This window comes from Molothrus ater, chromosome 2 (assembly GCF_012460135.2).
Source record: "Molothrus ater isolate BHLD 08-10-18 breed brown headed cowbird chromosome 2, BPBGC_Mater_1.1, whole genome shotgun sequence".
Lineage (NCBI taxonomy): Eukaryota > Metazoa > Chordata > Aves > Passeriformes > Icteridae > Molothrus > Molothrus ater.
This window is the reverse complement of record NC_050479.2, coordinates 66,891,809-66,918,505: the sequence shown is the minus strand read 5'-3', so window position 1 is coordinate 66,918,505 and position 26,697 is coordinate 66,891,809. Positions and strand designations below refer to the sequence as shown.

The 26,697-nt window shown below is 35.1% G+C and overlaps 1 protein-coding gene across 5 annotated transcripts in view; it reads left to right on the top strand.

Moving 5' to 3' along the window:
- NBEA (neurobeachin) overlaps nucleotides 1-26,697 on the top strand; it is a 458,173-nt gene that overhangs the window by 219,767 nt on the left and 211,709 nt on the right. For all 5 annotated transcript variants that reach the window (XM_054514098.1, XM_036391661.2, XM_036391637.2 and 2 more), the window contains 3 exons: nucleotides 3,526-3,590; nucleotides 15,506-15,614; nucleotides 18,758-18,924. In XM_054514098.1, the coding sequence (XP_054370073.1) occupies nucleotides 3,526-3,590; nucleotides 15,506-15,614; nucleotides 18,758-18,924 (341 nt within the window). The remainder of the gene's footprint in view (nucleotides 1-3,525; nucleotides 3,591-15,505; nucleotides 15,615-18,757; nucleotides 18,925-26,697) is intronic.

The window sequence follows — 26,697 nt, the reverse complement described above, 5'->3', positions numbered from 1 at the left end:
GAACTCTGAGAATCACAATTCCTTTTTTAATAACTATACTACATTATCACAAGATTTTTTAAAGACATGTTCTAGACATCATGAATAAAAATTTTAAAATTGTAAGTAAAGCATTATTTGGAAAGAAATATAATATAAACTAAGAAGAAGTTCTTAACATGCCGAGTCTATTTTTTCCTTTTTGACCCCTCCACTACTTTTTTCCAATGCAATTTTTCCATTATCAATTTAAGATGCCTGGACTGTTTTTTTCCTTTTTTTTCTTTCTTTTTTTTTTTTAATGTGTACTGGAGATTCGAGAATTTTAAAGACATAGGACTTGGAAAATACACTCAAAAGTAAAAATTGTAATGATATCAGAGAGTAAATGAATGTGTATTGTGTTTTATAACAAAACCCCTGAATTTCAAGCAATATCTGTACTGTGGTATTCATCTCCCGTCCTCTGCATGAACAGTTTCATAACAGCTTTCAGCCTGAACTTTCTTTTAAGGAGATGGTACTGAGGCATTCTTTATGCATTGACACTTTTCAAGCAATGACAGAATAGATTAGGAGAAGAAGTTAAGGAATGTGGCAATTTCCATTATCCTAATAAATGAGTACATTTTTATTAATAGAATTTAATAGAATTTTGCATAACATAAATTATTTATAACAAAGTTATACTGGAAGTAATTGAACTGAATGTCTAAAGTCATGATGTTTGGTAATTATGCATGAAGACAATTTTTAAATTTATTTCTCAATAAAGTTAAAATCTAAATTTTTGTTCTGTTTTTAGTACAAAGAAATGGTGTCATTATTCTTGAACACTGTCAGTGTTAGACAGCCCTGAGTCTTCTACACTCCACCTTGTTGAGTCATCCCCACAGCCCTACCAAGCAGGAGCCCCAAGGGAAGAGAGATCCATGCATTCCTGCATAGAAGTAGCTGTCTCATACATGATTTTGTCAAAGGCTTCTGTTATTTCAGCACCTAATTGCTACCATCATTTTTGAGGCACAGAAAAGGCTTCACGCTCTTGCTCTAAGGCTCAGAAGATTCATGATACACCAAAACCACGTGAGATGTAGTGTAGTCATTCAAGCACTTAGCTGCTAATAACCAAATGACTATGCTGTGGTTCCACTTTGCTGTAGCATAAATCTTCCAACTACTGTCCCTGCATCCATTTCATTTGGTGTTTGTTTTTCAGCTTCTTGCATTTTGGTGTTGAGAAAGATTCCTCTGGAATCCGAGAGAATATAAACAAAATTGCTCTACATCTCAATCCAGTTCTTAAAGTACATACAATAACATGAATGGCCATTGTAAAGGCAACTGTAATGCTGGCATTGAAAAATATTTTCAATGCATCTTTTAAAAACAAAATGGAAGAAAAGAAAACCAGGTGCCTCTTCACATATATAGGTAATGCCTCTGGATAGTGAATCTGTTTGTTAAATTATGCTTAAATGTGAAATAAAATTGTGACCCTAATGATTATTTGTGGATTAATGGGGGGTTGAGAGTCTTAAATAAATCTTGTCCTAGCTACTTTGTAGTGAAACAATGCATGAACCATGAATCCTAATTTCTTTCTAGGTTCTGCATCATTATGTTTTTCACTAGTTTTGGGTAGATAGTTCAGCAAGTATCAAACATTTTTATCATGAATAATTACTTCATATAAATCAATCAGATTTTCCACCTATGGAGATATAAGAAGTGTTTTGTTACTTCCATATAGGTATCTTCTTAGTGACTTTTTAGGCAATTAAGATATTTCCCATAAAATCTAGTTAGCCATTTTGGATGTCCTGCAGAATCGGAGACTGAGCTGGAAGATCTGGCAAATACTTGCAAGAATCTCTTGGGCTTTTTCAGACACAGGAAAGACCCTCTGTTACCTTTTAAAAATTTATTTAGCATACTTTCTTCGACCTGTCTTAGGAAACCTTCATTCCTTTCTCTTCTCTCTTGTCAACTTCTTTCCTGACTGCAAAGTCATAGCAGCTGTGGTGCAGAAAAGAATCTCAAAAGAAATGCTGATAGTGGTTTGTATAGTGTACAGTAAAAGGCTCTGATAAAAACAATGCTACATTTTGAATACTATCTCTAACCCAGACCTTTTGTTTCCTAAAATGTCTCAAGGTGCCTGTGTTTAGGTAATTGAATTCTTTCATTCTTAGCTTCTCAGAGTGATTTTCTACTCTACACAGATGATTTAAGTGATATCATTAGCTTCAGTTACTAGATATGAAAAATAACAAAATAAGCATCACTGAAGAAAGGACTTGTTACAATGGTTTTCTAGATCACAAGCTACAGGTTTGGGTGCTGATACTGTCTTCCCTAACCAGGAGTTACCTGCTCAGCCACGGGTCAAGAGAATGTTCATTATTTGAGTATTTTAGTAGCTTGTCTTTTATAAAACCAATCATGAATATTAGATTGCTGTTGTTGGGATTTTTTTAAGATGCATGACTTGGTCATATCTGTAAATTTGTGTAATTAGTAAGAAGAACTTTGCTGATTAGTGACTAGATTTTACAGCTCTTCTTTGAGAAAATTTCCTTTATCTATGGAAAGCCATCTTTTTTCACTCATATTATGGAACAAGAATTGTGAATTTCTGCCTGAATTTTTACTCTTGGAAAAAAAAATAAATGTAAATTAATCTATTAAAGGAATAGTTCTGTAACTGTAACCATCTACCCATTGACAACATGTAGTCTTAGTCTAGGAACTCTCTCTGTAATCAGCTAATGTACTTTGTTTTGTTTTTCATTGTGATGCAGAGGAAATTATTATTGCTTTTAAAGAATTTTTTAAGGAATTATCACAAAAGAAAGTAATTTTTACTTGTCAGAGAGAGATCAACTCTTTTTCATCTCAAGTATCAGAATTCTTGATGTGATAGAAACAGTGGGTTGTATGACAAAAGCTATTTGTGATGCATTTTGAAACTTCTCTTAGTGGTATATGAAGTAAAATCCTGTTAAATTTAATATCAGTTAGGTGGTTTAGATTACTTTGAAATTTCATCTTGGAAATCCATGGTAACAGTAAATCAATTTAAAAAAATAGTTTGTTATCATAGACTGGTTTTGTTTTCACTTATAATCAGAAAGAAGCAAAAATTGAACTCCATGAGGGTGGATTTTATACAGATTATTGCCTGTCCTTTATAATAAAACGTGCAAGGTGTAGCAGTGAAGCCACATGAAGAAGGTACTTTGTTGCACTAATGTTCATTGGGCGACTGCATGAACTGAAGAAACAAGATGTGTTTTCTTATTCTCTAGACAAGGAAACTAAAGCTTGCTTAAGGGTGAAAAAGAAGACACGGCCATCCAAAATTTATTTGAAAATCTGAATTAATTACAGTTTTTTTTAAATGATCAGATCATTCTTTTAAGGGGGGGGGGGAATTAAGAAGTTCTGCCCAAATTCAATCTCCTTAGGAAGTCACCAGGGTCAGCTTCAAAAATGTGGTTTAAAATCCTTGGGTTTTGATCATGTTATGTTTTATCTTCTTAGGAATGGCAAAATTCTATTCAGAAGAATGCAGGACTTGCATTTATTGAGCTCATCAATGAAGGAAGGTAATGAATTTTAAAGCTTTTGAACAAGTAGTAATTTTGCATTTATTCCATTGGGTGATACACTTCCTCACCATCTGTTCCAAAAAGATTGTGAAAAGGCCATGTTAATTAAGAGATTTATTGTATAGATACTTTATATAGTACATATTTAATTTATAAGTGTGTAAATTTTGAAACTTTTGTTTATTGACAGAAGGAAATAGAATTCCCTTGGACCATGTCTAAGTTTAGGGTTATTTGAGAATTGAACCACCATTCTCCAGAGCAGCAAGGTTGTTTTACCCAGAGAGTCCAGGGAGCCCAATCTGTAAAACCATCTGCTTCTCCATCTGTTTTAGGAGCACAGCATTCATTTTACAGACATACTTCTCTGTACTATAATTTCATTATTATTTTATCTAGAATTTACAGACAATCTGAGTCCTGCAAACCCCACATGACATTGCATTTATATGAGCTTCCTCGATTTTGAAATTTTTTATGAAATTTTTTAATCAATCCTCAAGTAATTTTAATTCTATGTGTTGTACTCTGTACATTGTTTCTCACTACTTCCAGCCACCAAGCTGGGAAGCAAAGGGAGACTTTCTGGCCCTTCTGGTAAGAGAGTACCCAAGACAAAGAAAACCACTTAGGCAATGTCTGATTTGTATTAGCCAATATATTAAATCCATTTGAATCTATGCATTTTGTTATGTGCAGCTAAAAATAAGAAATAGCAATACACCTGTTGAAGAGATCTTATCATTTTATGTGTGATTTCTTTTTTTCACTGATGATATCTAGTTATTAAAGTGAAATATTAAGTCTTCTCTTTATTGTATGATATTTTTTGTCTAGCTGATATTTTGGTGGTTAAATCATGCCTTTATTTGAAATTAAATTTAGAAAACATCAGAGTATAGAAATATAGGAGTATAAGCATTAAAAAGAAAAAAAAAAGTCTGTTACTACCCAGAATTTGACTGGTACAAATGCTTCTGGATTCCCTGTGCGCAGTGAAGTTATAGTGCTATATAGCAGTAGGAAACATAAGTCCCTCCACTGGAAATTCTTCTTTCTATGAAAGGCAAATATGAGATTTTACACCATAATAGGGCTCACCTGAGTGGGTCATGTACTGTGCATTGTACAAGAAATTGTACCTGGCAACAGACTAAATAATTATAGTTAGCTTATGTTCTTAGATAGTAATATGCAATACCATTTGGACCTTGTTATTTTCTCAGCCAGGATATTGAGATCAGATATTATTATGCTCATTATTGATAAAATGAACATTCTGAGCAAATCCTATGTCTACATATTTTTAGCAGTCAGATTTTAAGATACCAGTGGACCTTCTAATCCCCTCTAACAATGACTTTTCAAAAATAAGAATCATTTAAGGACCATTTCTTAAATCCAGTCATAGGAATGTCTAATCAAACTGCCCTTGGGCACATGTTCCTCCCTATACTTTTCTCAGAAAGGAGTTTTAGAATAAGTATGTGTGTGTGTTACTGAAATGCTCATCTTTGAAATCAGCCTGTTTGTTTTTAATTTACCCTTTTGGGGAAAAAGATAACAATCCTTTAACTGAAAATTGTTATAAATATTTATTCTGCTTAATAGCTAAACTTGTGAATGCAATTCATCAATCATAGCTAGAGAATGCAATTGTGCAGTTGTCAACAATTAACAGGACATAAACAGTTGATGAATGTGCAGCTGAATTAAAGTGCTCCCTAGGATAACCTGAAATTATAAACTGGATCATTTAAAGGAATCTAACAAAGGATCTTTATAATTAAAACAAAGCAGGGTTAATGGGATGTAAAATTGCATATAATCGCTGTGCAATAATGATTGGATTTTAAATTATTAAAAGCTAAATGAAGTCTAAGAATATTTTGAAGGACTTTCTGGGTAAGATTTTGAGATACCTGGGAAATAAATCAAAAGTTTTGAGAAAGATTTTTCCTTTGAATATGGATGAAAATATTTAAATGTAATGCAGAAGTACATAGTTTTAATATCTTCAGCTAGACATCTATATTTTAATGTATGTATGCTATAAGGTGATTTTCTGAGTACCCAACTCTTGTTATTTCTTCTTGAAATAATTTAAGTGCCTTTAGGATTTTTGAATGTATTAGAAATGTTCTTAAACAAAATATTTCAGTATAGATGTAGTTTAAATAATTACAACTATATTCCTGTTACTTTAGCAAGCTGCATTTTCATTTTTAATTGGTTGATTTACACTGTTTCTGGGGTTTTTTGGTATAGATAATGTTTTTTTTAGGAAGATCAGAATAACATGTAGTTTTAGAGTTCAATATAGAAACACTGATACAGGTTTCTGAAAATAGGACTACTGTAACAGCTTTTAGTGTAACAAGAGATCAGACTACAGATTTAAATTAATTCTTTCAAGGTATGTAATACACCTGAAAGATTTAGTGACATCCTGGTTATGATCTTGAACTTTATGCTTCTATGTAATCAGTCCCCTGCTATGAATGTGTGATGTTGAGGGTATCGCACATGTCAAGAACTTCACTGACAGCAGCTTAATTAGGATTTCAGATTTACATTGGGGTGTACACATAAGCAGGCTTCATAATTTTAGAGCTGGATGTATCTGCAATGTTGGCTGTGAAAGGAGACATGAAAAGACTCCTTTAGGAATGATATGTGAGGGAGACAATGGCCCACATTTAAGTGAAGTAGTGATGGATGAGGTCAAGAGAAAATGGCTGCTCACTGACAAAAAAGAGAGATAAGAGCACCCACCTCAAGTAAATATGTATACAAATGCATACATCTTGGGCAACTAGGAGTAGACATTACTCCACATGCAATCACAAAACTATGACATCATTGGAAGGAATGACTAAGATTTGGTGGGACAGCCTGCACTGTAAGACAGAAGTGCTGCAATAGACAGTTTCCTAGGAAAAGGTAGCCAGGGAAAGCAAGGAGGGAATGTTGCCTTCTCTGTGAAGAAGCAGTTCAGATTTTTTAAGTTCCTCAGTGGGATGGAAGATAGTCTGGTTGATAGCATGCAGGACAGGATGAGAGAAGAGTCACAGTGGTGTCACAGGCCACTCATTTAGAGTGAGGGAAAAGAAGAAGCATTCTCTAAACACCTTGAAGTATCTGGATCACAAACCCTAGTTGCCCATGAGGGCCTTTAACCTTCCTGACAATCTCTGGAAGTGCAACAAGGTGGGATGCATGCAGGGAAGACAATTACTGAAGACTGCTGGGGATGACTTCTTGAAATATGATGAGACAGCTAAGACTGACACACAGCAGGATCTGTTATTTACCAGTAGGCAAGAATTATTTTTGAATGTGATTAATTAATGACACCACTAGGCAAGAATTATTTTTGAATGTGATTAATTAATGGCACCTTTGGCTGTACTTGCCATGAAACAGTGGTGTTCAAGGCCCTGAGGGAAGTGAGGATTGAGAGTAGCAGAATGAGTGCAAATTTTAGTCTATTCAGGAAACAGATCAGTCAGATCCCATGGGAGGCAAATGTGTTCCTTCAAGGTAGTTCTAAAAGGTGTCAGACTTTTAAGTACAGCACTCTCCAAGTGCAGGAACAGGAAAAATATACATGTAGCAAGAGAGTGGTTCAGCCAGAAAAAGAAATTATTATAGAGCTCTGATGCAAAAGGAGAGTACACAGGAGGTGAAACTAGAAGCTGGCTGGAAAGGAGGAATTTAGAAGCGTGAGCACATAAGAAATATTGTCAGGAAGGCCAGCAGTCAGCTGGAAATCAAACTTGGAAGAGATATCAAGCATAACAAGAGCTTCATTAGTAGCCTGACCTAGTAGGGAAATTGTTGCTGAATGGGGTGGATGATTTAGTCACAGATATGACTGAGATGCTCAATGCCTTATTTTGCCTCCATCTTCACTAAATTTTATCAAGGCTCTGCCTTTAGTGAAAGAGTTAAAGGACCAACATCTACCAACAGTGGATAAGGTCTGAGTCAAGAATTCCTTGAGACAGCTTGTGTCATACAAGCCCATGATACCTGAGGGGTACATCTGATGGTTGTGAAAGTCTTTGCAAGGCTGATCACCGACCCAAGAAGTCAAGGAAATTGGGGCAGGTTACAGGCACTGGAGAAAGGCATATGTTACACCCATCTTTAAAATAGTCCTCAAAATCCAGGGAAAAGCTTGTAATCTTTTTTTCTGGCCCTTGGAAGACCATGTAGTAAGTCCCTTTAAAACAAATTCTGGCTGCCTGAAAGAGAAGGTGATTGAGAACGATCAACATGGATTTACAAAAGGTAAACCATCCATGGCCAACCTCTTTGCTTTCTGTGATAAAAAAAAAAAAAAAAGATAAACCAGTCAGATTTGTGGTCACAGGAGTAGCAATGAACATCATTTATCTTGACACTGGAAAGGTCCCACAATATTCATGCACCAGGTAGAACTCTACATTCTGAAGTGATGGACAACTAAATAGATAAAAGACTTAGTACTTAAACAGGGTCCAAAGTTTGTGGTTAACTGGTTGTACCTTAGCTTAACATTTTTGACAAGCAGAGTATCTCAGAGATCTATCCTGCCTAGGAGATGGATTTTATAGGTCATGATCTGTTCATCTTTCAGAGCTGAATTACTATCCTCATCATCCATTTCCTTCCCACATTGTGCTTTCTCAACACTCACCTCTTGAAAGAGATAATCTTTTTCCTTTCATTTAAATATTTTCCTTTACTTTTTACATAATTTCTTCATTTTAAATAGAGGAAGTCTAATTCTAATATAAATTTAAGGCAACGTGAGCCTATATTTAATCTCAGATTTAAAATTGTAAACTTTGTTCTGTAATTCCATCTCTGTACCTAAGTGTGCTTTCTACCTTTAGCCATGAAAATATATATTTTAGCATATCCACCTACATGGACCTCTGAGCATACTTAAAATTCACAAGAAGCCATTTTCTTTTAAATCTTGTTTTGTTGAAATATTTTGAAAAAAAATAACAAGGTGTTTATATAGTCTGGAAATCAGTGTTTCTTTACATTTTGATGAATTATTGATTCAGTCTTGGAAGGAGGCTCAAAAAGACTTATATTCTTTCCTTGTTACCTCAACTGGAATTATGGGCTATCTACATCAAATTTTCTTTTGGACATCCTCTGTTGCCATTTGGCAATTCTGATATGTTTGGTTTGCGGTAAATTAGTTCACAGCCATTATTCACTTTCTGCAATACCTAAATGTTCAGGCATATGTTAAAAGATATATCTATAGTGCTACTTGCCATATTTGATTTATGATGTGCATCTGCATTTTGGGTCTCTTAATAGCTCTCAAAGAACTGATTTAGTAGTAGGGTCCAAAATGGATGCTGTTCCTTGTTTCTGTTTTGATTATGATCTTGATTACAGGACAGAATGGGGACCTGACCTGAATCATCCAAGAAGACAAGATATCGGGTTGTTAGACCATATAGATTTCAGGGCTACCACATGCAAAGGATTCTAGTCTGATGTGCAAAATCCAATATATGCAAATACAGTCAGAAATTAATACTGGGGAAGCAGTAGCTTAGAAACCATAAATAAGAGCAAAGGTGTTTGATTATTCTGTCTTTGACAGATATAACCAAATCCTACTGCTTTATTATCATCTTCACCAAGTGTAACTTTTGATTGGAGGAATCCTTTATTAACTGGCTGTTTTATGGAAATTTATCCTAGATATCATCTTCCTTTAGTAGAGGATCCCTGTCATAGATACTTCTGTAAAAGTGGGCACTGAATGTCTGTATTTCTACTTCAGCTAAAGTGTGAGCTTGTGTCCCTTGTTTAGATGTGCTTGTTCATAATCTTGTATTCCTTACTACAGCTGTCCTTGTCCTGGCTCCAGACAAGTAGTTTGTGTTAGACAAAGTGTACATTGTTATGGTAACCATCTCTGTGCTTGTGGGGTCAGTACACCTACAGTTCTTAGATCTATTAGAGGTTTTGAGGTATCCTTTCCCCTTCTAGAATTGCTTGGTCAGGTCATATCTGAAAGTGGAGGCTGATCCTGACATAAAGGCCATCTCAGTTGCAACTGCTGGTCGTGCATGTTTACTGGGTAGTCACTATTACAAAGAGACAGATTCCTCTTGATTTAGAAAATTCTTCTGCAAAATAGCAAGTCTTTATGGGAGTGGAACAGATTCTTTGTAGTCATCTCTGAGTTTTATTGAATCTGTTACAGCTTCTGAGACATTTCTGAAACAATTATAGTTACACTCCATGAAATTTTTCTTGTCAGTGTGCTTATGTTGTAGTTGAATAGCCAGTGTTTGTATGCTATAATTTCAAACTTTTCCCTAGGATATTCTTCATCATTTCTGTCTTGCAAGAAATGAGACCTCTGTGTTAGACATTACTTTGCAAAGTTTATAGGAATTTGCTTTCAAAGATTCATAGCAGTACTGCATCTTGTGGAACTTCAAACTCTTCAAGTTAGACTAGCTTATGAACTATCCTATTGCAGATACCCAGTGCAATGATAGGTTTCATTTCTTATGAATGCCATTAAGAGTAATAATTGTCAAAACAACTGTTTGATAAAAACATGGCACATTTCCAGGCTGTGTTTTTTGGTTTTGTTTTTTGTTTTAAATAAAGCTACGGGCATATGATGAAAGTAAGTCAGAGAAACATCTGTTTCCCTGGACATGTGAGTTGGCAGAACTTCAGGAATGAATAGAGGAAGCAAGACCTTAGCTAAATTATAACAAATGTTCATTTGGTAATCTTTTTTGAAAACTGCTCTTTTGAAATGATCGGGGTTTTTTAGTTTGTTTCAAATAAAGGAAAGGCTGGAAAACGTAAGCTCAATTCTTTTGTCTAGCAGCATAAAAGCTATGAGTGCTCTCTCTCTCTGAGATTATTATTAGGAGCAAATGACTGCAGGATAACAAAGCCAGGTTAGGCTAATGAGACAAGAATTTTTATCCTTCAGTTCTAATAGGTGTACAAATAACCCCCTCAATCCACAGTTAAATGTGTTGCAAGCATTTTATATTTTTTACAGGTTTCTAATACAGTTTGTGTATAGTCTTATCACTATTTCCAAAATTCTAAGAAAGTTCTCCCAGACACTGGCTATTTATCTGAATGACTTCATGGAATGTGGTATTTCACAATCCAACCTTTTTAAATTCTATTATCTGTAAAACAGGGGCTTCTGATTGGTTGAACATATTTTTCACAACTTCCTTGAACCTTTAAGCCCTCTGGAATTCTAAAGTAACTTTGCTGAGGACAGAATTCTAGAAAGCTACATAGATGGATTTAAAATAACTTCTTACCTACTCCCAAACAGTATTGACAAATAATTCATATTTACGAATAGTCATGTCCTGAAACTTGCTCTCAGTCTGGTCTTGCCCATAAATCTGAAATTTTTCAATTTTTAGGTTAAGGAGACCCCACCATTTATTCCTGCAGATACTTAAGCCTTGTCATGCTTATTATGAAGTACCAGCTTATTTTATTAGAGTTTTTCTCCCATATCTTCAGCTGAAAACTCCACAGTCGTCTGAACAGAAAGATCATTTCTCTGTAGAAGGATTTGAGGCACAAGTGATTTTGGACTGCTTTTTGGTGGATTTCCTACTGAAATTCTTTTGATTCAGTCTAAAACCAAGTCAAACCTGTTTCCTAGTAAAGGAACTTTAGCTGTGGTTTGTAAATTTGTAGGCGTTAGTATAAACCAAGCTTGTCTGGGTGAAGAGAAACCTTAAGTTAGGTTGTGTTTAGTCTCTACCTTATGCAGTAAGGATTGCCACACAAAGAGGAGATAAGATTTTTTGCTTGTCACCAGTTCTTGGTTCAGATCAGCGCATCCAGCAAGCACAGTTGTCTTCAATACTGGTAGGAGTTCCAATGGTGCAACTGAAGAAATGGTCACACAAGGTCAATGTTTTACTTTTTTTACTCAAGGCTTTTTTTTTTTTTTTTTTTTTTTTGGTAAATCATGAATTGCTGGAAGTGAGAATAAAAAGTACAGCAAGCCTGTGGTGAATCCTGAGCCCTTTGGAAGTGCTACTTATGTAGAAATGTATAAGTATGACCAGAAGGCCTGATTCCTCACTGTCTCAACATTAATGTAGCTTCTAGGTCTGTTGAGGGTGATGGATGGGAGGATTTAGAATCACTAATGAGAACTGTGGGTATAACTCAATCACGATGATAAGGTGATCTCACTAAAGAACACAGGGTTTTTTCTAAAAGAGAGTGAAAATTGGAAAGCTCTCAAATTTTAGATCACCCCTTTGTATAGCAATTTTACATCCATTCTTGTACCTCAATGTGCTTCTGAGTGGGATGGTCACTCAAGTACAGGATGATGGTCAGGGGAAGATACAGATAATAGACTTTTCCCCAGAAAGAGAATGCTCTGTGAAAAACGGTGGATGGGAAACCTGGCTGGACAGATGACAGAAATATCCATCAGGTTTTACTGGGTGGGTTTCAACCTGTATTAATATAAAAGTTATACAGTATAATGCACTATATTTATATATGTAACATTACCTGGTATTCATATTCTTGAAAATATATGCATCTTTTGGAAATATCTGAGGAGGTAAAAGACCAATCTGTCACTGAAATTTTCTTGTGCAAAATCACAGAATAAGGAAAAACAATTACAGAATTGTATCAGAAAGGGTATTTCCATTGAAATAATGTAGCATTAATGTTACTATGTAAATAGTGACTGCTGACAGTTTTGGATATGCATTTGCAGAAAATGCAAAATCAAATTATGATATTAGTAAAATTTATCTACTGTTTTGCCATCCAAGAAATATCAGAGATCTGGTTTACTTAGGAATTGTAATACATAGACTACCAGAAGATCATCAGAAGGAAGGATTGTGTAAACCTAAGGGCAAGGTTTGTGTAAAATGAGACAGTTAAGACTGCTGAAGAATACATTTGGATTGGAGAGGAAAAGGGTTTTAAGCTGCAGAGAAATTTCCAAAGCTGTGTGAGAGGCAAGTAACTCAATCACATTTTCATATAATGAAAACACATTTCAAGAACTAGATTTAATGAAAATGCCTTTCATAAGCTAAAGGCAGTTTATGAAAGATTTTAAACTATGTGGTTGCCTGTTGCTATGAAGGAATGAATTTGCTGACCTAGAGATCCTTGTTCTTTTCTCTTACTCTTAGTGTGGGAAGGGAGATTTTAAATTTTTTTAATGTACTGGAATTCTTTGTTACTACTGAGGGTAAGATTTCTCTTAATTTGGGATTCTTTCTGAGTAATTTTGCTTTTATTTCCCTTGAGAAACAAAAAGAACTTGTAGGCTCTTTTTCTCAAGCCAAAAAGTTGGAGGTTTCTTCTTCTAATAGTAATCTTATGCCCTGAATGTGTATACAGATATACAGATAAATTGGTTAGTATTCAAATGATGACAAAATTATCATGCTTGCTCATCAGGTATAAACCAGTTAAGATAGTATACTGAGTAATGCTATGTCTATATGGATCTGAGATTCAGGGTTAGCTGGCTCTGCTATAATCCAGTAAAGACTTTTACCATTTTTTACTTAGTAGGAATGTTGAGAATACATAGTAGCTTTCAGTTAAAGCTAAAAACCAATAGCAGGAATTATTTTTTAATAGAGTTTTTAAAGTCCAAAAAGTAAGTTTTCTTTATCAAGTAGTGCAAGCAGAGAAACATGTACCTTTGCAAAAACCTTTGTAAGACATTGCTTCTGCAACCTTGTAGTTGCTGCCTCTCAGTGATGACATATTTAACTGCTTTAATTTATTATGCTTCTGTTCAGCCTTGCATTCTTGCACTTGCAAATCAAAACATCCAGGTCAAGGCTTATTTTGTAGCCACACAAGATTTTTAAATGACTGCTTGGATTTTCACCCTTTCTTTTTTCAAAGTCTGTCAAGTGATTTTAGGACTAGCATGATTATTAATGGTCTTCTAGATGGAAAAACATTGTTTACTTAGTCTTTGAAGTTCTACCACAGTTCTACTGTGAACCACAGTATGTCCCTTATTACCACACATTGATACCATATTATTTAATTGATGATACACTTCTAAGAGGCTATGGCCTCGCTTTTGTGATAATCCTAATTTTGTTAATGATCATACAAACAGTTTTTCATCTTTTTCTTGAACAAGTCACAATCAGTGAGAGATATGTAAGAGTGCATGAAGTAACTGGCAAGACACAGTTGAAATAATACTGAGATATCCCAGATTGCACAGGATTGTGTCCAGACAACTTTTGAATTTCTCCAGGACAGGAGACTGACTCCACAACCTTTTTGGGCACCCTGTTGCAGTGCTATGTCACCCACAAAGTAAAGACATTTTTCCTCATATTCAGCTCGAGCTTCCTGTGATCCACTTTGTACCCACTGCCCCTTGTCTTGTTGCTGGGCACAAGGAAGGATCTATCCCCATCTTCCTGACATCCACTGATGTTCATTCCTAATCCACATCTGAAGACAGTCCTACACTTACATCTTAACAATAAAAATATGAACACTTAGCAGTAATAAAATACTGAAACATATCTTCCAGCAGGGTAGATTAAAAAATAAGGCTAAATTTTGAAAACTTCAGGATAGGCAACTTTGATCTTTCAGCTTATAATTGGCAAAAAACTTTTTGCTTTAAAAATAGCAAAGGGTTTGATATAATAAAAAGGGTTATTAAAGACATGAATATCCACTATGAAATCTTGATCCAAGTTTTTTTATCTTTATCTCTAAAACAGAGGCCCAAATATTTATGGTTTCCCTTGCCATGTACACATATTAAATAGTAGCTCAGGGTTAGTGATTTTTCCTTTCTTCACACACAGTAGAACAATGGAAGCAAGAAAAGAGTTCAGATCTTTCCATCTTACAGTTTTAAGGTCTAGTAATCATGACTTCGATTTCTAATAATAATGAATTTTACTTCTAACACGAAACACCAAATTAGGGTTGAATTTACTAGAGATTTCACAGCCTTAATATAAGAAACTTTGAAATTCTTTCCCTGATGCTGCAAGATGGAAAATCCCAGACCATGTTCCAGTTCCACAGAAAAAGAAATGGTTTTTCCTGATCCTAAACAGACCTGTCAGATCATTGCATCCTGAAAGAGATTTACTCTCTGCCAATAAGAAGAGCAGAGTAATTTTTAATGTAATGGCCAACCCTAGATATGGACTAAAGGGACAAGAAAGCAGTTGGTTCCATTATTGCTGCCCAAAAACACAAGGGCATTTTCAACCCAGTGTTGTTTATGCAATTTTCTTATGCACCCTGTAGTATTTAGAAGTCTTTAGGAAAGTCTAAATTAATGTGGCTGCCTGGCATCCTCAATCTCAATCCACTCTTAATCTGTTTTTTCCTTCTGTTTCTGATATTTTGAAAACGTGGAAAAATGAGGTACTTTTCACGGTAGTGTTTGAAGAAATATGTGAGAGATATTGATATTACTTTTCAATTTTAATAGAATTTTAAATCTTCAATAATGACTTTTTAAGACTGAAATTGAAATACCTCTATTTAATGTTTTTAATGGTACAAATAAGAGTTTAAGCAATTTTCTAGATTTTTTTAAATGACAGTGCAGTATTCATATTGAGACTGCTGTTAAAAATATACTCAAAATATATTCTTCCATAAAGAACTTTTGCCTTCAATAATAAATGGAAAACTTTTTTTTCCATTTAATGCGGTTTCTTTGTGCTTTCACAATGCAGAAAGTTTGGATAAAATTAATTTTTTATTTCAACTAATCACAAAATTTAATAACAGAAGTTTCATTGATTTTTTCCATTGTAAGTAAATCTGCTGAAATAGTTTATTTGAAGTACATCAAATAAAAAGACTGATTCTGATTTTTCCTATTTCAGATTATTGTGCCATGCAATGAAAGACCATATAGTGCGTGTCGCAAATGAAGCAGAATTTATTTTAAACCGACAAAGAGCTGAAGATGTCCACAAGCACGCTGAGTTTGAGGTAAGCCTGGGAGCTGGCGCAGTGCTGATTCTCTGTTTTCACTCAGTTGACGCCTAGACTGTAACTCCCTGCAATAAAGATTTTATTTTTTTCTTCCAAGGAAGAAATTTACATTGAAAGCATTTCAAAACTGGTTTTTAAAAGCTTTGGTAAATGTCAAGCACAAGGAATGGGTTTAATTTCTCATCTTGTCACTGAAATTCATAAAAGCATTTACAGCTTGAAGAAATGCCTTAATCAGAATGTCTAATCTGATATGGTGGACCCTTTTGTTCACAAAGAACTTTTCTAATTTATTGAAAATAGTAATGCAAAACATCTTATTAATTATTTTTGTTGATTATTTACAACAGTATGTATGAGTTCAGTAAAAAAGTAAAGCAATTATAGACTTAAGGTATGTCATAAAAAAATAAGAAATAGAAACGTTTTGCTGAACAGATTTAATATTTTAAGGTTATTTTCTTCAAACATTTTGAATTTTGGAGCACTCTAGAACACTTGCTTTTTATATAGTGAAATACAACACTGCATATCTTTTTTGGCAGTTAGGAATCATTATCTACAGTAAGATTGAGTATTGGAAGATGTAACAGAGAAGCTGACTCCCATAACTCTCAAATGTCTATAATTCTTGTTCTGAAAAGGAATCAACACTTGGTTGCTTTTTCATCAATGAGTGGTGCAGTATAAAATTTAAATTATGTTGCTTGAAGGTGATCCAAATGTTACATCCCCTGTTTTTAAAATGTCTTCAGTTTCATAGGTTTCCAATTGTTTATACAGGATTAATTTTGTTCCTATTAAAAAAAAAGTCATGCAAAAGTAATGGAGTAAATTTAATACTTCATTTTTTCATTATTTTATCAAATGTGGTTTAGGTTTTTATAGTGTTTCATGCATTTCATCACTGATTTTTATAGTTTCTGAACCTGCCTTGTGTTTGCATACATTTTTGTAGATGTAGGTATATATGTGCAGTCCTATATTTTCACATCTTTTACTGCTTAAATGACCTAGCTTTAGGATTGAGATTGACAGACTTAGTATTGATGATAATAAATAGCTATATCAATTTATTAATCAGTCAGAAAATGTCAAGAAGCACCTGGTGGCTAGAAATAGGATGCAGGAATATTAGTTTTGATGAGGTTTTTATCTCCTTGAAACAGCTCTCTTAAATGTGCACTTTGATGTACTAGTTTTTGTGCTCCTTGACCTAGCTGAGATCTGTGAGACACAGAGATATCTGTTGTCATTTTGAATACACATAACCTTTACTTCATTTTGTCAGATCAGAGAGCAGACACTTGTCATGTGGGATTGCAACAACTTTATTACCAAGCTTATACGGGATATTTTGAACATAGATAAAATTGCATTTACAATTAAGTGTATGTCAGAGTGAAGTTTCATATTGCCTCAACAATAAACAACATTTGATATCTATCAGAGCATCATGCAGTAACCTAAGATGACAATGGAAGATTGAGTTATCTGCTCTTTGAAGAATACATTGAGGTATAAGATAGATTACTTGAAATGATGTCTGTAAACACAATAGAAAGAACACTGTTATAATCATACTGAATGCTAATGTGATCTGTACTAAAAAGGCAGTGTGCAGAAATATTAAGAATAAAATATAAAGTATAAGGTTAACTTAATTTTAATTACTCTTTTGAATACTAGAAAATTGGTTTCTATTGAGCACTATTACAGCATTGAGTGTTGGCTAAATGTTCTGAAATGGTGCACAAAAACTGTAAGTGCAAAAAATGTGCCATAAAGGGTATTTTTTAAATTAGCTATTCTGAGAGTATACTAGCCTTCGTAATTTATACTAAGAAAACTATACTTTTAGTGGATTTATTTTGATTACTCTGGCTGTGTTCCCTTTCTTTAGACATTTCGAAAGAATTTTTATGAGGAGAAGAAATTGAGTTTGAACTTAGCATGATTTTGAGTAAAGAAATGGAAAAAAGATTATCCTTAGATGTAAAGAAACGATTTATCAAACCAAAAATACACTCTAGAATTCTAGCAATTTAGAAAGAAATTCATGTGAAGGTCAAGAACCACAGCATTTATTTTAGAGGTAGTTTTCTCTCAAAGGACACATGACGGAACTATTAGATTTTTTCAGTTTAAAAGATTAGTGATATTTTTATCCATTAGGGTTTTTAGAATTGGTAGTATGTTATCAAAATTTTGCATGTTGTGGTATGAGAGAGAAAATACACCTTTTTTTGGTTTAGCATCTGTAGTAATAAAATATCAATATGTAAAAAATTTTAGGTGTTAATATGATTTAAAAATCCAAACCAGTACATAATTTTTTCTTTTATATTATCCTCTGTACGTTAGAGGTTATTTCATACCTGAGAACACATGAAACATTTACAAAAGGATAACTTTTAAGATGTCTCCATGGCCACATATATACAGACACCCACATGTATTGCTTAATGTTTTTAATTTGAATTCTGTTGTCTTTGCCCTTGGTATTTCAGTTTTTACATGTTCTAACAGAGTGCTTGTTTATGGATAATATATGACAGGACATTTCAATTGAATGGTGTCATGATCAAGAAATATTACTGCAGAAAAATTCAGTGTCATCACCTAGACTCTCCTAAACCAGACACTGTTTGATCGCTTCCCCACCCCTTCCATGGTGGTGTTGAGAAGTGGAGGCACAGGAGGTGAAAATCACCAAGTTGAGATAAGAACAATTTACTGGAAACAGCAATGAGATAAGAATGAGAACAGTAACAGCAATAATATTAATAACAAAAGATATGAGACAAAGAAATGCTTTACACAGTAAGTAAAACAATACTGGACCTTTTAGCCTGCCACACTTTCTCTCAGACCAGAGAGAGAATCTCCCTTACTCCTGCCCCTGGCAAGTGACATGAGATGGTATCAAATGACACTAGGGTTTGGACATGCTTACTTCCCCCTCTACTGTAAAAAAAATTAACGCTGTCCTGGATGAAACTAGGACAAATGGCATGTCCTATACTTCTAAAAAACACTTGAATGAGTTATTTTCATAATCAGAGAGGTAAATAAATAATAATTTTAGGGCGATCATAAGTAGCCTGTCTTTAATGAAGTGGATGTTCTCTCATTGCCAGTCGCAGTGCGCTCAGTACGCTGCTGACCGGAGAGAGGAGGAGAAGATGTGTGATCACCTCATCAGTGCTGCTAAGCATCGAGACCATGTCACGGCCAACCAGCTGAAACAGAAGATACTCAACATACTAACAAACAAACACGGTGCCTGGGGAGCTGTTTCTCACAGGTAAGCTGCAAACGTAGAAGCTGTGCAGCTTTAAATGTTACTTGCAAAGTTTGAGAGAAGCAGGCATGGTATAACTGAAATACGACTTTATTAGGGGTTTAAATTTACTTAAATGTAGCATATGCAAAGCTGAACAAAGTGCAGCTCAATTAAGCAGGTATTCCTGTTAAAAAATTCATTTAAAAATATCTAAAATATATAATTTCTTCTATATATATTCTTATATATATATATACTGATACAGCATTTGAGGTTTATTTAGAGCTGTGTTGAGTACTTGTTTTAAAAGTTCATTCCATTCAAGATAGCAGTGAAATTAAATGTTTTCTTACATCATGCCAAAGAGAAGAGCCTTGCTTCTCAGAATCACAAAAATAGCCAGTGGCTAAAGTGCTGACCCACATGTGGAAGATTTGAGCTGAAATTGCTCTTTTCCTCCATTCATAGCAAGGTCTTGAACCTGGGTCTGTCATGTGAGTGCCCTGTCTGTGAAAGTCGAGTCTGCCAATTCTTTCTCTTGTTTGTGCGCTCTAGCCACAAATACTTGATTATTTATTCAGAGTGAAACAATTCAAAAGAAATCAAGGAAGTCCTGCTCCCAGATAAATAGAATTTAATAGAAAATCAAGCTGTAAAATTTGGTTATCTGTTCTGAATCACGCGGTGAAGAACAGAAAGATCCATTTTAGCTCTGATAAACCTTTTCAGGAAAAACATAGTTGAGATGGATAACACAAAAACTATTTTCTAGATAAATATTCTTTGACAAAACATATTTGCATTTATGTTGACTACATAGTTAGGGTTTAAGCCTATTAGAAAAGTTTCCAAGTAATAAATTTGATGTGTCAGCAATAAGGTTTAATAAATAGCACATATACTGTTCATTCTTTTTGTAATTCTATCTAGTTGGTTCTTGCAGTTATACCATGATCAAAACAAAAATGAATTTTTTCATGTTCATTATCCCTGTTTCTTCTAAAGAAATTACTCTCTCCCGGATGATGAGAGATATGTATTTATTTTTTTAAGATGGTAGAAATTGTGGAAATTCAGTCTTACAGAAACTCTGATGTCTAACACCAGAGACATTCTGAGGGAAATTACAAAAATGACAAGTAGAAAATTGTCATATGGTTAATTCAAGACAAGGCTTAGTCCATAAGGGATGCTCATATTATCTCTAGTTGAGGCTTAAAGCTTTGTGTCTGGAGACTTGAACATGCTGAAAATAAATGCAATTTTCACTCCTTTTAAGGTCTTTGAATAATTAATAGCAATTTTTTAATAATGTTGTTGCTCAACTTTGTGAATGGCTGCAGACACTTTGCTGACTTAAATAAGATCCTGGTGACTACCTTTTCTAGGAGACTCTGTCTTCTTAGGGCCAAACAGCTTTTATCTTCTGGATTATTTATAGCTTTCTAAATGGCAATAGTCCATTGCTGCAGCTTTTTTCTTCCCTTGAGTCCATGATAGTTTCTAATGGGCCATAAAGTAGCTTGACACCTCTGACAAACCCATGAAATTTCTCACATTAAACCAAAGAAATTTTTATTTTATCCCTGTAGTACAACTTGTCCAGTGTTGTCTACTTCTCAGTTACTGGCAGAGCTGCTTTCCATTTTCGATGCTTGCAGTGCTAGTTGTGGTGTTTGGCTTGGTTGTGTTTTAGCCACAGGCAGCGGCTTAACCTGGAGAAAGGGCACATGGTGACAGCACAAGGTCTCCAAGTGGGGTTCCCCATTTGTGGGATCCAGTTGGGAAATGGCCTTGCACTGCAAGTTTGGCCATGCGTGCCGTGGTAGCTTTGTGATCCAGCACACAAGGGCACTTTCGGTCGTGGGACTAGTGGGCTGTGCATGGGGAAGACTGGGATGGCAGCAGGGAGTGTGAGATGCCCAGTGGAAGAACCTCTGAGCCTTCTTAGGGACCAATGTCGCCCAGTGGGCAGGTCTGAAAGGCTTCAAGGGCAGAAAATGGAGAGGGGTCTCATAAAACTTCTCAGCTACAGAATGCAAAAAATGCTGTTAATTAGATACTCCAATACTTTTTATATGATGGAGGTCAAGATAGCTTCCAAAACCATGTACACCTCATGTCTTGGCTGGCACAAAGCACAACAGGGCTCGTCTCTGTTTTTAGTTCCTGACAAGGAGCTAACAGCATTAACAGTCTCTTTATAAACTCATGCTTCTCTGTGCCTTGAGAGATACAGAATGACAGGAATACAGTTACTTTAAAAATACACAAGAACCACATTATCACACTAGACCTCTGCACTTCTGTTGTGATTTTAAAATTTCCATTGGGAAAAATATTCTCAGTTCTGAAGACACAATGCTGGTCTCCTGTTCAACTTGAGCCCTGGAGACCCTTCATTGAAGTAGTGAAGTTAGGGAGATCCTTCTCTGACTCAGGTGGAGCAGGGTGAAAAACAGGCCATCCCTTCTTCGCAATGAATACTTGGGTAATAGGAATGCCTTTTGGCATCCAAAATGGATAAGATAGGAAAATATATGTGCAGACATGAATGTGATTCTTCAAAGCTTCAGCTCTCTATCTGCACAGAGCAGCTACCAATGCAGCAAAAAGTACAAATATGTATAGAATCATATGATCATTTCAATTGAAAAGAATCTCTAAGATCATTAGAACCAACCATTAACCTAACACTGCCAAATCCACCAATAAATCGTGTCCCTAAATGCTGTATCCACATGTCTTAAACAACCCCAGGGATGGTGAATCAACCGCCTCCCAGGCAATTTGTTCCAATGCTTCACAACGCTTTTGGTGATTAAATTTTCCCAATATCCAATCAAAACCTCTCCTGGCGTAACTTGAGGCCATTTCCTCTTGTCCTATCTTGCCTGTGTGTTTTTGTTTATTTCTTCTCAAGACAAACAAATTTCAAGTTCTTTAACATAGATGCTCATGTTGCAAATAATAACGGTTTCATTTCATCAAATATGGCCCAACTGTAGAGAAAATTTTTCCTTGTGTTTGCAGTTCAACACAATGAGCTTGTAAGCCTCCCCAGGTTTTGTGTCTTTGTATATTGTCTTTGCAGAAAGCAGCAACCAGCATTAACTATTTAATCTGTAGGTGCCACAAAGCTTACTCTCTATTCATTAAGAAACAAAGAGACTATTAAGACCCACAGAAGGTTAGTAGTGAGAAGAAAAGCAAGAGGTCTTATGTTTTGAGGTATTCTACATTTTATAGTATTTGTAAATTATGAATTTTAAATATATTATCTTAAAATCTTCCCAAAATGTCTGAAGAAACAAGAATGAAGTTGAATGGTATGAGCCAACAAAATACCATATGAGACTTTGAATTCTAAGTTATAGTTATATATAGATAGCTTAACTAAAAATATCCTAAATTAATAGGTGACTTGCATTTCAGTTAGCTTCCTAATTAGCTATAATTTATGAAGGTAATATTAATTATAGGCTAGTACTCCACAACTTGAATAAATGCCTACAAACACAATAATTTGTATAACAAATTCCTGTCTGTATGTTAATCAATCAGTAGTTTGAATGGTCCAAGAATCTCTTTACTCTTTCATCTTCTTCTGACTAAAAATGGCAAATAACAGTTCAAGAAAAAACTTTCATTTGTATTGCTTGTCAGTGTTAGCCTCCTTTCTCCTTTGTAAATGTTTTGCCTTTATATCTTAAAGTGAAACCCAAAGTTCTTTTTCTCAGTTTCTGCCACGTGTGAGCATCAAATCCTTTATAACAAATGAAAATTTACTCAGTCATCTCATTTTCATCTACATATCTCAGACAAAGCATAATAGATTTCAAAATAAATCCCATTAGTTTGTTATAAATCTTGTTTGTGCCCTTCAACAAAACTAATTCCATTTCCTTTGGGCAATTTGATACTTTTAGGTATCTTTGTAATAGCTTACCCTAGACATACTCGTTTTTTTCCCCTTGTTTTATTTTCAACATTATATCAAAATTAAAATTCTGCAGGTTTTTCCCATTCAGATGAGAAATTGATGAGCTAGTTATTTCTTTGATGCATTGTCACTTGTTCAGAGGGAATCTGCAACATCAGGAAGAATCAGACAGGGTGTTTCATAGCTTAGCATTCCTAGCTTCTTTAAGCCAGCACTTACCCTCAGCTTTTTTCAGGGTTATAGTTTTCGTGTCACAACATATGCTTCCTTCTGCCTTCTCTGTCAGCTTCATATGGTGCTTCTCTCCCTCCCCATCTGTGTCTCTCCCCATACGCATATTTAAAAAAAAAAAGTTTTGTAAAAGTTGTCTGTACACACAGTTCAAATTTCTCATCAACCATATGAATGCCTGTGTTTTGGCCCATAAGCTCTTACTGTCTTACTTCAGCTTCTTGGTTTTATCAGATACCTCAACTTTTCAAAACTTTTATTCAAGTATACTGAATATAAATATTTCTACCTTACAGTCTCTATAAATTTAAAGCAATTTAGAGCAATAAAAGGAGTTCAGAATTCCAATTAGCCTTCAAAGTCTAAATATGAAATACTTGTCATAGATATTTTCATATGATCAGTTTTGGTATTCACAGGAGGACTACTATAATGAGAAAAATGACATTTAAAAATGAGACTTGGTTCTCTTGCTTTCTGTGATTTAAGGAAGGAGGTTCCACCTACATTAAAGCAGCTGTACCAAACAGCAAGTACACAAGGGCTTTTTCTGTTCAAATCCATCTTTGGTTAAACTAGACACCCATAACAAATTAATCATTCATGGTGGAGGGCAGAGCTGTCAAACTCATTCTGTGGTGAAGACCAAATTCGTCTGGGGAGACAGGCTGGAAATAAAAAGTTTCTTGCTAGTCAGCTAGTTTTGTCTCTCTCTGTAGTGTGAGCTTCTGAAGAGATTGGGTTCTGCTGGGGGCCAGAGGGATGAGAACGGAAAGAGAACTCCCTTTCCCATGCCTATGGGGGTTGGCAGTTAAATAAGTTGATTCTGGAAAAACACTGTTTCTAAAGCAAATGTTTCCAGTTTACAGCGAGGGAGACCAGATCACAGGAATTTAGAACGCTGTTTCCCTTACAGCCATCCTTTGGCATTCTCTGACTCCATCGCTATACAATGCTGTCTTAGGAAATTCAGAAAGGCATAGAACCTATTCTAACCCCTACTGCTAATCAGATTAATTTGGTTTAGCTATTCATTCATTTCTGGCTCATTTTAACTGCTAGGCATAAATTACAAAGGGGGTTTTAGCAGTGGAAAAGATGTAGGACCAGATCCTGTCTACTGGTTCCAGAAGCATGTTTGACGCGCCCTTTCTTGAAAGGTCTCTTAAAGTTTTGCATTTTTTACACATACTCTGTAAAAACTATGAATTTTCTGTTTCTCAAATTGGTGGAATTTTTTTTTGGCAGAATATATTCTTCAAAATTGGTCAGATTAAACTGCACACTTTTTAGCTTGTTCTTCAGCTATCCTTTTGCAAGTTCCAAATATTTAGTTCTGAAATTTATTCATCACAAGAAAACATTTAAGAAAAGGCTTTCCTATCTTCTGTTGTTATTAATTTAATGCAGTATTTGAGAGACCTTGAGATCAGCAAATGTGTCAGCAACATATTTTCAGTCCAGTATTAGTTATCCATTTATAGTAGGATTTAAACATGAGTGAGATGATTTTGTTCATCTGATCACTCTATTGTAGTACTCTACATTTCAATCCACTTTTTAACTTTCTTACTATGCTTTCAACTGTGTGGCTTCTCCACCCATTGCATACCCTCTTTCTTCCTCCCTCCCTAACTGCTTACCACTGTGGTGGAAGGCAAAGACTCTTTGAAGGAGCTCTTACTAATGGAACTGAGAATTTTGACAAGCATAATGGAAAAAGGGGGATGTAAGAATTCTGTATCCTTTTCTAATAATAGGTGTAGGGTGATACTTACAGTATAGAGAGATACCTGCCAAGAAAGGAGTGTTGTATTACCAGAGATGGTCTGTACAAGCAACTGAACAACTTGTGTGTGTGGGATTTGTTCAGTTCTGTATTTGTGCAAGGTTGCTCAGTTGTTTTGAACTGTGGCACTGTTCTATGGATTTGTTCCCACAGCTGGAAGAAACCTCATAAGAAAATATTTTTTTTGGAAAGAGGTAGTGTTTTCAGATGTTGAGAAACAAGTGGTGCTCAAGAAAGACTTGTTCAACTCTACGGAGTGACTTGGTTTTCTCTAGGAAGTACAGTACATTTATTTTCATTATAAAGAAGGAAGTCTTCTGCACTTTCACCTTATGACTTCTGCATTAAGAGGATTTTTTTCCTGCTTTTTTCTGCCTAAATTTGGGGTTCCCCTAAAAAAAAAAAAAGGGAAGCTTTGTAAATTTTTTTCTTTATTTAAGACTTTGGGAAAACAGATCTTTAGATGCCAATATTTTCTTTAACTGGAACAGTAATTGGAATACAGCTCCAAATTTCATACAGTCAATTTGCCATTTATGTATTTATTGTAGGACTATAGGTTATACCAGGAGGAAGGCAACCATTAGCAGGCTGAGGGTGACTTCTGCTCCTCCTTAAATCTGGCCATGGATTTACCATGTGCATGCACATGCAGCCACTCAGCTTCCAGGGAAGCCAGTCACAAGAACAGCCATAAAGGTTCAGACCTGTGGTCCTTCCAGCCCTGTAACCTTCAACTATAACTGAACAATTAAGAAACAGCAGGATAGGACAAGCAGACCTGATGGATCCATCTAATACTCAGACTTCTTGAATTTTCAGCTCAGGGTTTCCCGAGGAATCTCACATTCAGTCAGTCTTGATTTTGAATTTTCCATGTCTTGATAGGACTTCAAAGTACCTTCTGCCTTCATGTTTTCCTCCTAGCTCCTGCAGCAGAAACAAACTCTGCAGTGGTTCTCAGCAGACTGGACTAACAGTTGCTGATATTAGACAATGTTGCTAGCACTTGCTCTTCTTCTTTCCTGCTTCCAACTGAGAAAGAAGTAGAAACTCAGTAGAAGACATGAGGGAAGAATTTCTCATTGCTAAATACCACTTTGCTCACTTTTCCTCACAAGTCTACCTAGTATTACCTGGGCAATATAGCAGTGGATTTTCCATCTTCCCCATATAAAAGAATAGAAAGCAAAGAATAAAAAAAGAACGAAAGTCATAGATCTGAAGATTCTGAATAAGAAAATTTTATGCTTCTAAGAAGACTGTATTTTCTCAGAAATGAAAATTCTTTGACATATTATTTATTTTCTGACATAAAATGGGTAAGACCCTATTTTTAAGTCTTTTTTAGGTGCCATTACAATCCAGGGTTCTTTTCTATGTGATGCTTCAAATATATCGGAGAAGGTGAATGCCAAGCTGTAGATTTTTTTTCTTTTCCTAAGAGAAAAATCTGTAATGTTTTGGTAGACTTATCCAACATTTCTTCTTGTAGACATTAGAAATGCAAGGTTTAACCAGAGATGAAAACCAGGTGGAACAATTTTGATTCTCTTTGTCTCAAAAGCTTAATGTCCTGTACTTTTTTATTTGAAAGGTATTTATGTCCAATGATAATATTTTCAAATAATTTCAGAAATTGAGAAGAACGTTTGAAAGCAACTGAGGTTTAAATCATCTCCAGGCACCAAGGCAGGTGTAGTGTGGTACATCCCAATCACATCCTTTGCATCGCCCTTTCTTTGTGGGATACAAATTGCAATTCTGCAAACACCTCAGGAAACCTGCTCCATGTCTTTGAGAGATTTACAGTTGAATTGCATGTACATTA